Below are 14,384 nucleotides of genomic sequence, written 5' to 3'. Positions count from 1 at the left end.
CCGATCGTATTGTGATCGCGCATTATTATTTTACTAACCCTAGCTGTTAAGCCGTATTATCTGCAGAACGTCACAAATAAATTGTTCTGCCATTATTTGTATAAATATTATTGTTGTCGTAAGTCATAATCTTTCACCCTTCATACCTAAACTCAAATACTAGAACCAACCCAATATACAGTCCACTCTCTCCCTCCTACAGGGTTCCCGACGGTACGAAGTAAGTATTCACACGACCGACGCGTGTCGTGTTTGGCCGCCGCCAGTGCGCACACACACACAGACGCACACGCGTCACCCGGCTAGATGTGCAGCCGCATCGCACATTGTTTGGTCCATCGGGCCGGATAGTGTTTTTGTGTGTTTACTTCATTGCAATCATTCACTATTAAAAGCTCACACATTTGTTTTGTATTGCTGTCGTCATGCCACCAAAAAAGGAGGAGGATCCAGAAATTGCTTTGACACGAGCTCGCGCCAAACGCGATGTCGTATTGAAAGCAATTAAACGTATGCACGCTACAGCGTTAGAGGCACGCGCTGATTGCGACAAAGTACCATCACTTATTACTCACGCCGATGAGTTGGGTAATCTTGTCAAACAATTTCAACATCAACAAGATGTTATTATTGATGCATTACTCAGCCTGGACCGTTTTAACGAATTTGAACAGGATGACTCGGTTTTTACGTTTATGGATTCCATGCGTCTTGAAATCAAAACAATTGTCGCGAGTGCCGCGAGTGCCGCTCCCCCGAGTGTTTCCGGAATAAAATCGTCGTTCTTCGCGCCCTCGCCACAACAATTCGTTCCGTTACCGAAAATCCAGTTACCTACCTTCGCTGGTAGTTTATTGGAATGGCGATCGTTTCGCGACATCTACGTGTCTCTCGTACACGACAACACGAACATCGGCGACGCGGAACGATTTCATTATTTATTGTCGTGCATGTCGGGTGACGCTCTCGCTGTTGTCAAATCAATACCGTTGTCCGCAAATAACTATGCACTCGCTTGGGAAGCATTGTCCGCGCGGTTTGATAATAAGCGCTTGTTAGCTTCGGCACATTTAGACAAATTATTTGCATTCAAACCTATTGCTCATCAGTCTTTACCAGCTTTGACATCGTTTATTAATACGTTCAAAGAAAATGTAGCTGTAATCAAGGCGCTCGGTGTCAATGACCTCTCAAGTTTTTTATTGTTCCATATGGGTTCCCGTGTTCTCGATCCGACGACAATTCAATTATTCGAATCTAATGCGTCGAGTTCTATTATTCCGACATTTGAGGAGTTACTAAATTTTGTACAACAGCGGTGCAGAGTATTAGAAAACATAAAAAATTCTAGTAAACCTGACAGTACCGTAAAACCGTATGAAAAATCTAAGCTGCCGTTTCACAAGACGGTTGTACCAAGAAAATCAGTTTTTGCCGCTACCACGTCTACGTCGACCAAGTCAAGATCGAAAAATTGCCTGTCATGCAATAAAACTGACCACAGTATTTATCAATGTCCAAGGTTTCTCGAGATGACCGTTGAGAAGCGACGAGAATTCGTTTTGTCGCGAAAATTATGTTTCGCGTGCATGAGTCCGAATCACGTGTTGGACACGTGTCCGTCGACAAAGGGGTGCCGCATCTGTAGTAACAAGCGTCATAATTCCTTACTACATCTTAACCACGATCAAACATCGGCCGCGGTCAAAGCCATTCAAGGTAGCAAGGCGGTTGCCAGCTCAGGCCCTTCCGTCGACCAATCGAGTTCGTTTGCGGGTGCTGCGCGCACCAACTCCACAGTCGTACTCGGTACGGCTATAGTTCATATCAGGGACGCTTGGGATCAAGTTCATTCTGTTCGAGTGCTACTCGACAGTGGTTCCCAAATTTCGGCCATGACAACCGACTGTTTCGCTCGGCTAGGGTTACCCAAACGTCAGTTTAAATCCAATATTGTGGGTCTTGCTCAAAGTCCAGTTGCTCAAGTACAAGGTGTCACAAATTGTCAATTTTCATCGCATTTTAAGCATGATTTATTCCCGTCGGTTGACTTAGTCATTCTCACCCAGATAACCGCTGCCATGCCATCCACACGGTTGCCGGCGAGCGTACGCGAAAGGTACCGACACCTTTGTCTCGCCGACAATGATTTTGACATTCCGTCGCGCGTTGACGTGTTATTCGGCGCCGATATTTTACCAAGTCTTGTTCGCCCACACGCGGGCATCGAACATCACCCCGGCCTACCATCGGCATTAGAAACTCAACTTGGTTGGATAGTCTTCGGATCATTTGCTACACCAAACTCGTCATCTGTATCCGCGTTGACCACCACCGTCAGTCCGCCGTCCATTGCGGAATTATTACAAAGGTTTTGGTTGGTCGAAGAACCCACCGCACCATCGTTGCCCACTACGGAGGACCAATGGTGTGAAGAATATTTCAAGGATACTACCACTCGCGATTCGACAGGTCGATTTTGTGTCGCTCTACCATTTCGTCATTTATTTACCGACTCAACTCCAGGTCAGGATACATTATGTCACGGTCTCGGAGATTCGCGCTCCATAGCGTTGAAACGATTTTACAATCTGGAACAACGGTTGGCCAAGGATTCCGTTTTGTACTCGGCTTATCGAAAGTTCATGTCCACATATCAAGCATTAGGACATATGGTTCCAGCCCCGGCACCTGGCACATATTTCATCCCGCATCACGCCGTGCTCAAGGCCGACGGTGACATGTCCAAAATACGCGTCGTGTTCGACGCTTCGTCTGCGTCGTCATCCGGTCGCTCCTTGAACGATGTATTGTGCACCGGACCGAAGTTACAAGTTGATTTACGCGATATCTTACTTCGTTGCCGCATGCACAGGTACATTTTGTCCGCTGACATCGTCAAAATGTATCGACAAATTTTAATTCGTCCACAAGATCGGACATATCAACATATATTTTGGCGTAACTCGCCTAGCGACGAACTCGTCGAGTTTCAATTATGCACCGTCACGTACGGTCTCAATTGCGCGCCCTATCTAGCCATACGCTGTCTGCACGAGCTCGACAGCCAGGACGGTCATTGTTTTCCGCTAGCAAAACATGTCCTCACTCGAGCTACTTATGTCGACGACATCGTTATTGGCGCCGACACAGAAGAACTCCTGTTACGTCGAAAAGGGGACATCGTCGGATTACTGCACAGCGGCGCTTGTGCACTCAGCAAGTGGACTAGCAACAGTGCAACCGTCCTCGAATCTGTTCCCACCGAGGACCGTGTACAGTCCATGTCATTCGATCCGCGTGAGGAACACGGCGTCAAGGTGCTCGGCTTGCATTGGGACACAGACACAGACCAATTCGTATATCATACCAGTATACAACAAATCTCGTCCACGAAACGGCAGGTGTTGTCCATCATCGCGCGTTTGTTCGATCCCATCGGTGCTCTGGGCCCGATGTTGTTGTGGGCAAAGTGCTTCATGCAGTCCTTGTGGTGCAATAAACTCGGATGGGACGATGTTATGTCTGACGAGCTGCGAACTATGTGGCAACAGTTCTGCACGGAGTTGCCTCTTCTGTTCGATTTAAGTCTACCGCGTCACATCGACGCCACCAGTTATCAGGACATCCAGCTGATTGGCTTCGCGGATGCATCCGTCAAAGGATACGCGGCTACCATTTATCTCCGTTTTGTCCACGCGCCCGACGACATAGCCGTTAAGTTCGTCACTTGTAAGACCAAAGTTGCCCCGTTAAAAGGTTCCACCGTCAACGAGGAGCTTTCCATACCCCGACTGGAGTTGTGCGGGGCTCTGCTATTGGCCCAGACGCTCAACCACATACACTCCGTGTTGTCATGTGAAATTTCGATATCCCGTTTGCGAGCATGGTCAGACTCATCGGTTGTTTTGTCATGGTTGACGTCGGATCAAAAACGTTTTAAGATTTTTGTAACCAACCGGGTCGCCAAAATACATCATCTGCTACCGGACTGTGTTTGGAACTACGTAGCAACGAGCGACAATCCTGCAGATCCAGCTTCCCGTGGGCTTTTGCCAAAATCAATGCTGTCATCATCTATCTACTGGAACGGTCCTGACTTCTTACGACTTCCTGAAGATCAGTGGCCCCAATCGAAATTTGTTCCGCTCGCTCCGGAACAGCTGCCAGAGACCCGGCCGAATGTCATCACGACGTTGGTCGTCAATGTTTGTCCACCATCGCTAGAATTTATTGCTCGATTTTCGTCGTTCGCCAAAATGCTGCGCGTATTGTCTTACATTTCGCGCTATTTGTGTCATCGTTTACGTCGGGAACCTGTTCGTGTCGGTCCAATTACGTTTCCCGAACGGGAAAATGCTTTATCAATCGCCGTGCAACGCACGCAACAACATTACCTTGCGGACTTATTCAAGATGTTAAAAACCAAATCCATAATTTCACCGCCGTCCCTGGCGCAATTGGCACCCTACGTCGACGAAAAGGGTATCATCCGAGTCGGAGGCCGTCTGCGTTACTCCAATGTCAGTCATGACGCCAAACATCCGATTTTGTTGCCGCGATCTTCGCATTTAACCGACCTGATCATTCGTCATTACCACCTGTCGTTTTTGCACGGTGGCTCAAAAATGATATTGTCCATGTTACGTCAAAAATATTGGATTTTATCGGGTCGCGTGGCAGTTCGTCGTGTCATTTTTTCATGTGTGCCGTGCACACGCCATAAGGCTGTCCGCCCTCAACCAATGATGGCTGACTTACCATCCTACCGGGTCCAGCCCCATCGACCGTTTTCACATGTCGGAACGGATTACGGAGGACCGTTCCTCGTAAAAGAACACCGTCGTCGAAACGCGCAGTCGGTCAAGGTCTACCTCGCGCTATTCATTTGCATGTCTGTTAAGGCGGTCCACCTTGAAATCGTGTCGGACCTCAGTACTGAAGCCTTCCTCGCCGCCTTAGACCGTTTTGTCGCAAGGCGAGGGATTCCATCCCACATGTACTCAGACTGCGGCACCAATTACGTCGGGGCCGCGCGCCAGCTAAAAACGTTGTTATGTGACGACAAGGCCCGAGACCGTCTGTCGTCGCATTTAGCTTGCACGTGGCATTTCAATCCGCCTGCAGCGCCACACTTCGGCGGAATTTGGGAGGCTGGCATCAAAAGTGTTAAGTTCCACCTCAAACATGTCATTGGTCATCAGGTGTTGACATACGAAGAATTCTATACATTGATCACACGCATTGAGGGTATTTTAAACTCGCGTCCGATCACGCCGATCTCATCCGACCCCCATGACTTGACCGCATTAACGCCAGGACATTTTTTGATTGGACAGCCGATTCACGCCATGCCCGAACCAGACATCACCGATGTCAAGATCAACCGGCTGAACAGATGGCAACTCATCCGTCAGTGCCATCAATCGTACTGGAGGAGGTGGTCACGCGAATATCTGTCCACGCTACAAGGCCGCCAAAAATGGTTCAAGACGTCCACAAACCTCTCAATCGGCGACATGGTCATCGTCGAAGCCCCAACCCGTCCACCTACCGAGTGGCGTCTCGGCCGTGTCACAGATGTCCATCCAGGTGCCGACGATGTCGTTCGCGTGGTGTCGGTTCGTACTCAGGACGGCGTGTACAAACGCCCGGTCGTGAAACTCGTGCGTCTACCGGTCGGGCCCTGAATCCCGTCCTTATGTCCTTATATTCTATGCCCTCATTGTGTAAATTATTTATTTACTTCTTTTTTTTTTTTTTTTTTTTTGTTGTTATGTCTATTATTATTTTTTTGCGCCTCAGTAGCTCTCTGGCCTATTTTATTCATGTTAATCATTTAGTTGGGCAGATGTTAACGTGCTAAGCCTTTGTACTTTGTTTTGTATTCATATTTTTTTTTTATTATTATGTACGATCTGATTGGTCTGCTACGTCGATCTTCATGTGATGGTTTCTTGAAAGACACCTGGGTCTTTCAACGCGGGGAGGAAATGTTGGGTACACAATCAATTTTTTGTATTTTTGCGCGATTGTGTGCGATACGTCCATATCGCAATGTTGTCACCCTGCAGCTCCGCCGCCGGACACTGTGCAAGCGGACTTTGTACCCCCGGGGAGGGGACGGTACCGTCGCGGTCTAGCCGTCAGTCACCGGCACCAGCCGATACACTTGATAGTTGATATACGTTCGTTATTGTCGCGAAGTCGTGTCGTCATTTTTTTGTGCCTTTCAGGCCAGTCGTAAAACCACATGTTTTACTGTCGCGAGCAACGCGAAACCGATGTGCTGTCGCCGCCGTACGCCATCAGTGTTTTAGTCTAATACACCTGAGCCTCGCTGCTCATTAACCCGTCGCGCACGTTTTTGTGTTCAGCGATTCGGGTTTGTCGGTCACCCGTGCCGATACCACGACTTATTGTCGTCGTCGCCCGCGCGTCATATATACGCCGTGCGATTAAGCCGTGTTCCCCACGTGTTCGCGCGCTTTGTCGTTTCCGTCCGTCGTATTCGTCCATCGAATCCTGTCGGATCCGTCGTTGTGTGCGTCGTGTTTACGCCGCGCCGCCACCGAAGTACCTTGTACGGTCCCGCGATCAGATCATCGCTACCGTCTCTCGTCAGCTCGCCTAGCTGCGCAGGACGAGAAGTCAAGTTAAGTCCATATCCGTGACACCGGACGTTTATACGCGTCGGCTCGCAACATTACGTGGTCGTCGTCAGTTTTTCGATCTCGCGTTGTTAAAATCGCCAACCACGCCGTTCATCACGCGGTAAGTCACGGGGTCGTTGGCCAACGGTCGAAATCGCCCAAATCGACGTTCGATGTTTCGTCGCAGTCCGTTTTTAATCTCCGTCAGCTGATTGCCGTTCCGGGCCAGCAGTATCAACCCGCCGTCTCATCTCTAATCAGGTCCATTATCAGGTCGTACACCACCTTTTGTTATTGTTCCTTTTTGTTATCATTCGCAACACGCGAAACGTTATTATTAATTGTTGTCGAATTATACATTAGTTTATTGATCTGCCGATCGTATTGTGATCGCGCATTATTATTTTACTAACCCTAGCTGTTAAGCCGTATTATCTGCAGAACGTCACAAATAAATTGTTCTGCCATTATTTGTATAAATATTATTGTTGTCGTAAGTCATAATCTTTCACCCTTCATACCTAAACTCAAATACTAGAACCAACCCAATATACAGTCCACTCTCTCCCTCCTACAGGGTTCCCGACGGTACGAAGTAAGTATTCACACGACCGACGCGTGTCGTGTTTGGCCGCCGCCAGTGCGCGCACACACACAGACGCACACGCGTCACCCGGCTAGATGTGCAGCCGCATCGCACATTACGTGACCTCCCTCGCCACTAACTTTTTTTGAAGTATGTACTTATTTTAATAATCATTTTCGTCACACATGGTATAGGAATCTTTTGTCTTAAGAGTTCACAAAAATTATGAACTTCAAAAAATATCGTTTACAGTAACAATACTATATACGTTTATGTCTCATCCACTCTATTTGTTAAATCTTAACTTATATGGAAAATGTATTAAAAATTGGCAAATGAAACCTGAGATAAACTACTCACACACATATTATAATGCTGTTTCCATCGGCTAAACGTTTATTATGTATAGGTTTTTCCTAATGTCTTAGTAATTAATACATGGTATTATTTAGTTATGCCTTTGATCACACAAAACAATTTCAAACACAGTTCGATAAGCCATACCCTTGTGCATGTTTACATCACATGTATAATTGAACGTGGTGGAGGATGTATCTGTTATAAATTTTATGTTTATTAAATATAAGTAATGATGTTTACAGTATTTTCACGATATTATACTTATGAATGTAATACTGTAATACATATGTAGCGAGCTTCTATAGATGCTTCCATAAAGACCAAATAGGATAAAGATGTGTATTTGTCAGGCTGGTGCGGAAATTGTTGTATAGTTGAGGTAATTTCTTAAGACCGAAGAATATTAAATGTGGTCATATTTGTGATATATAGCTATTTGATGATTGAAACGATAAAATTGAAAAGCTAGTAGGTATAGCTACCACCGATCACAGGAATTCTAAATACGTATTATATTGAATAGGCGTAATCCGTTTCCTGGTACATTATATAAAACATAATATATAACATTATGCGTATACCGCCAAGTTTTCGGATATTAATTGTCGACGACATATTATATTAAATGCAATAACTATATATATAGGTATATTATATACCTATGCGACAATGCGTGGAATTAGCGATTATAAGCCAATTGAAGTGTACTACGTCAAGGGACTTCTCATGAATTGTATATAGTCATATAATACGTATATGTATATATAAGTACAGTCGACAGCAGTAAACGGATGTAATTGCACCGTGCGACGACGACGACGTTGATGCACTTCAATACACGTCGTACACTCTAATTGCCGTTCGGATATGCCACGTACATCTACCTCACCTATAATATAATCTACATATTAATATTATGATGTATACCTGTTGGTTATATACAATATACGGAATTCGATCCATAATTAATGTCTCTCTATTATATAGCATTATTGCTCGCTAAATACAAACATTCCTTATTAAAGAAAACGTCTCTTGCACTGTGCGAGGTTTGTCTATAACTCAATATAATAATGATAAATAAAATCTAATAAATGCTATGAAATGTATTACGGTTTTAAAAATTATCTACAGTTTCTATAGTCACACACGCCAGAGATCACACATGGAGGAATAGTATCTACGATAATAGTGTTATCCAAAGTACATACTATAATATATGACAAGAGTACGTAAGTATTCTAATATGGCACTCTATAGTAGTTTTTTGGCTCTATTAATAATATCACTTTGCTGTTCCTAATATGTATGTAGTTTAGAGTGCATATAATTACAACTTACAAGGATGTGTTAGATTTGAATTCAACGATAAATCATTGTTTTGAGTAAAAGTTTCGCTTCTCAAATTGTTTTCATGTTTTTCATGATTATTTTGAAAAGTATTGTGAATAATTAATCGTTGACCATCAAAGTTAGTTTCTACTTGAAACTAAAGTTGAAGATTGAATCAAGCGTTTTAACTACTCTAAGTGGGGTTGTTAGACACTTAAAAAAAAAAAAATCGCAGGATATTGTAAAACACATCTTAGCCCAGAATCTAAAAGAAAAGATAAGTAATTAATTTATATAAAATTCGTGTTAAGATTTTAAAACTCAAATCACTGATTATCGTATATTTAATGTTTAAACACCAATAAATAATTAATATTACTTAACTATCGGTTTCAAAAAAATGTGAACGTTCAAACTAATGAGTGGGTTACCGATAGTGTTCGTAGCAAGAAAAATATGGCAAGACTGTAATTTTTTCTTCTCTGGACTTATAATCTTTTAAAGGGCATCGTTACGGCTATAATTTATGGTCAGCATTTAGGCAATTTCATATATTGTCTTAGTCATCCGAGTTTCTATGTGTTGTAAATGATTATTACCAGAAAGTCGAATATAATAAGATCACCACTCTCGAACGTTCGAAGACATATCACTACGAATTTTGCGAAAACTTATTTATTGTTTTAACAAAATTAAATTAATTTGTCGTTCTATGATTCTGATTCTAAAAAAATATTTTATTAGGAGAATAATCGAATAATATCCATAGATGGTAAAAAATGTTTTCGGTTTTAAATTAATTATGATTTAAAAAATCATATTTTCAAGTTTTCAATTTTAGTTCACAATATTATATTAGATTTAATTTTTTTAAATTATCTCATACAGTCTATATAAAGATTATCTGCTGAGTTTAAATTTTTGAAAACTAAGAATCGAACAACGTAAACTTTAATTTTGTCAGAACTAAAGATCTTTTGAGCTAAAAATAATGGTAGTAGCGAGGTCCCTTAATAGTTTAAAATTGTCGCTAATCAACAAATCACCTGGCTAGTCCCAGATTCTATATTTCAAATTCGTCAGTTCCAAGTGTCATTGGATCAAGTTGTCTTTCGTCATTTCCTTTTGCCTAATCATATTCCACTTATCTAAACATTATATACTTAATATGTCAGTACCTATATCTTAAACAGTTATGAATAATATTTAATATTATTTACCTATATTGTATGTTGTCGATATTTGTCTTACAATATTAGAAAATCGTTCTTTCAGAATATCAATAATTAATTGTAATAATATAATATATTCATGTTAACCATTTAGAACAAAAAAAAGCTCTATTCTAAAAAATAAATAAAACGTGGGTATTATAAAATGGTAAAAAATTTGTTGAATTTGATCTGTTGACTGTTTAGAACTTATGTCAAACTCATTATACAATATACATATTTGCCATCAATTTCATTGTATAAAAAGTTGTCCAAGAAACGTTTTTTGAGTTCAAAATTCACTTAGCATGTTAAGTGTGGTTACAATATTCATACATGGATGATCGTCATTCGTTTTAACGAAAATATGCATACCTAATGATATTACACTATAATTATAGCCATTCAGAATTAGTGGCAAAACGGGATAATTACCTACACGTTAAACGTGATTTCTAAAGGCCTCGTGCCGCGAAAATTTCTATTCTTGAAATATGTACTCCACACAAACACACACAGGATGTCGAGTTTTATTTTTTGCGTGGCCCCCTTGGATTTTTACTACTATTGCGACGATTTCGGCAAACGTCTAATGAGCGTGACATGCATGCGTTTGACAGTCATATTATATTAGGACGAAAATGTATATATAAAATTCATATATATATATATATATGTATGTATGTATAATGTACAGGGCTATAAAATCTTTCGACTACCAAACTCTTTTTGTCTTTAGGTTTTTTTTTTTAAACTAGTTTATGGAGGACCATAAAACGAAAAAAGAAAACCTCAATCGTGTTTTGGAGCGCATGTTAGAACTCGGACTGAATACTTGTTGAACAATGTTTATATATAAAACGTTTGCAAATTATTCTCTGCCGGGCGAACTCGAAACAAACTAAATACGAAACAAATCTGTTCAGTGCGATTTACCTGTACAGTACCGATTTTCTAAATACAAAATATTCTCCTTTTTGAATTCACACACTAAATTTAAATTAATTTACAATAATTTACATTCATACTAAACGAAGTTATATTTCCTATTAAATAATTTTTGTGTAAATGTTTAAATGTTGAATCTTAATACACATCGTAGCCATTTGAATATATTATATAAATCCTACAAACTGTCTTTTCACTGGCCATTAAGTTATATTTTTCTGTGACACCTTCTTTATTCATGTTCAACTATAGTACGTATTGTTTCTTATTATATTAATAGATACTATATTATTTTTTGAAAGATCATATTAAAGTTATATGATTATACTATATATTTCTTACACTAGGGGTACACTCGTTCTTTGGGTAATCGCATACCTATAGGACATAAAAAAAAAAAAAAAATATATAGTATGATCCTGGAAACAGTTTGAAAGCGTAAAACTCCAGAAGTATGTGTCGCGATATATGGTGTTTAGTTATGTATATGCTCGAAATGTGGTAATAATATTTATTTTATCATCGTAGGTGCAGTTGTATGATATATGCGACTTATGTACCGTTGTATAATGGATAGGCTTGGCGCGCGTTGATCGCGTAAGAAATGATAATTAATCAACAGATGCGATTTCGAGTCCACAGAATACAATTTATACGGACAATGTGTAAAATAATGGCTTGACATTTTTGTAATAGTTGTGGAATTTAGAATAAGGCATTGCACTCACCTATAATTTATTTGTGTCTAGTCTATCAGATGAAAAAAAGTGGATGTCGTTAATAAATAATACTTAGTTCATTATTTATTTACGTGTAAGTTTTTAATTTATAGGTATTCTTTTTGAAAAAGTATTCTTATACAAAAGAACAATGCCACCAAACACTCATCAAACAAATAAAAAGGTAAATATATTTTTATTATGTTGGGTATTAATATTATTTACAAACGCACTCATAGAATATTACAAAGTATATACCTATACATAATATTCATTTTTCTTGAGAATATAATATTATTATTTAATCAAACGAAGTAACAGTATTACGGGTTAATATTGTTTCTTCATTTAAAATGTATTTAGTTTTTGTTATAATTATTATTATTTAATGTCTTACATTCCATTTTAAAATTCAAAGTTAAGTTTTTTCATGTTTTTTTACTGGTTAATTTGTGTTAGATTTGGTTTCCTAAATTTAATTTACGACAACTATTTGTGGCATAACTAAACGACATTAAATTGTTTTAGGTATAATTACTGTGTAAGCATTGTTTTAGTTGACTGCAGTCGCCCTGGATCGTCGTGTTGAACGAAAAGTGGTAGTGGCATATGCCATGGCTTATATATAGTTAGAATAATTTGATCTCAGTTAGGTCAAGTTAATTATATATTAAGAAGTTCAGGTAATTTTGGTAAGTATTATTTAACAGTAAACTTACCTACATATTATTATAGTATTCAAGTATTCATAATAAAGTTGTTGTAATTTTATTAGCCATGTATTTACAGTTTGAAACTTTAGGTACATAGTATTTTGATGGTAACTTTAATGTAAATATCTAAATATCAATGAAATTATGATAAGCTTGTATAATCTGCAGGTTACCGACGTTATAATCTAGACCTGGTACATAGTTACGTATTTGGAAGTACTCATTTGCAGTAGTTTATTATACAATTCTTAATGAGTACTTAAGTATCAGGTAGTCTATAATAATTAATAGTTTATACTGTTTATAGATATAAGTATATTATATAATTATCGTATATTTTATAGCAGTTTCGTAATTTAGTTCAGCTCTAGGATATTATCTGCTTTTGAAGTGTTTAAATTACTTTAAGTGGTACAAAACTGCACTTTTTCAGCAACTTAAATTATTTTTTTTCTCGGAAAAAAACTTGAATTCTGGAACAGTTTGGTATAGAATTAAGCAGTTAAGTTTATATATTTTATAAGTGCGATCTTACTTACTTATAATGATTGTAACCCTTGTTATTATTTTTTTTTTAGCAGTTAGTAAATTATAGGCACAGTAGAGTGATAAATGTTAATATTATCTTCAGTATAGATTTTTGATTAAGCAGAATGAGATGATGCAAATCATCAAACAGTGTATAGGTAAACTGTATAATATTATATAATAGAGTGAAATTTCTAAAATTCGTATAATAAAGAATTTCATAAAATATAATTGAATAAATTTGGTTTTAATTTAATGCGGTTCTCAAAAATATTTTGTTGAAAGGAAAATGTTATTAAATTGTAGTTCGTTATCATGGGAGTTTTACTGTATATGTAAAGTACGTATAAAAAATAAGATATCAAACGCATCAATGCATACTATGTACGTTTATTTATACATTTATTTCTAGTTTTTATGATATAATAGTTTTCATAATACATTTATACATTAGTCAATAATATTATTGATACTATTACTTCAACGTTCTGTTGTCCATGGGGAAACCACATTAACAAAAAAAGGCGTCAACTGTAATACATCATGCTTTCGAGATGACAAACCTTATCCACTTCACGTGCTAAGGTACTGAGGAAATTTACACGGTCATGTTGTTCCATTTTGGGATAATTCATATTATATTATAATATTATTTTTTATACACGATAACAGCACTTGCACGTATTTCAAGTTCAGATATAGATTCACGTGAATGGTAGTCTTGGAGATTGAAAATCGGAACTCTATGACTCGGTACGACTTCCAGTTTTTTTTGACCAGGTACTTATGTACCTATTAGATTGAAATTTGCATACATGTCCAATAAAATGAATAAGACAAAAACGTTTATTGTGCTTTACGATATTGAATAAAATGAAATAAAATTATATAATGAACCCCACAATGTGCACTTAAATTTGAGCAGGAAACCACTTGTGCTTGTACTTTACTTGTACATACAATAATACGTAATACACGTATACATATATACGGGTATAAATGAAATGAGTCCGCTTGACATGGCCACTGCAGTGTTTCGACGACATGGGACGTAAAAAAATGCCACCCGTCCGTTTTATAAATATGCATAATTCGGAACGGGCACACGATCCGTTTAGAGTGGTAAAAAAATTACAACCTATTCTGGGGATCCATGTAGACCAAATAATATTACGCGATTTTTCTTATTGAAAAATAACAGTACTAATTAAATAACATAATAATATTGTAACAGTTTTGTTAAAATCGACAATGACAATAATAATTGGTTCAAATGGGTCGCACATTTTATTTATACAGTTTTTGTCTAACTGTTTCAAACGTACTTAACGCGC

At 38.9% G+C, this 14,384-nt stretch overlaps 1 protein-coding gene across 1 annotated transcript; it reads left to right on the top strand.

The window, feature by feature from the left end:
- Nucleotides 1-425: 425 nt before the first annotated feature.
- On the top strand, nt 426-5,690 carry LOC149055755 (uncharacterized). The gene has a single exon (XM_089226943.1). The coding sequence runs from the start codon at nt 426-428 to the stop codon at nt 5,688-5,690; it is 5,265 nt and encodes a 1,754-aa protein (XP_089083069.1).
- The last annotated feature ends 8,694 nt before the right edge of the window (nt 5,691-14,384 follow it).

This window comes from Diuraphis noxia, unplaced genomic scaffold (assembly GCF_037042655.1).
Source record: "Diuraphis noxia isolate RWA-SAM2 unplaced genomic scaffold, SU_Dnox_SAM2 contig0004, whole genome shotgun sequence".
NCBI lineage: Eukaryota > Metazoa > Arthropoda > Insecta > Hemiptera > Aphididae > Diuraphis > Diuraphis noxia.
The sequence above is the reverse complement of the archived record's forward strand: the minus strand, read 5'-3'. Positions and strand labels throughout refer to the sequence as shown.

Coding starts and splice junctions, on each gene's coding strand:
- LOC149055755 (XM_089226943.1), top strand. CDS start 426: ATGCCACCAAAAAAGGAGGAGGATCCAGAAATTGCTTTGACACGAGCT.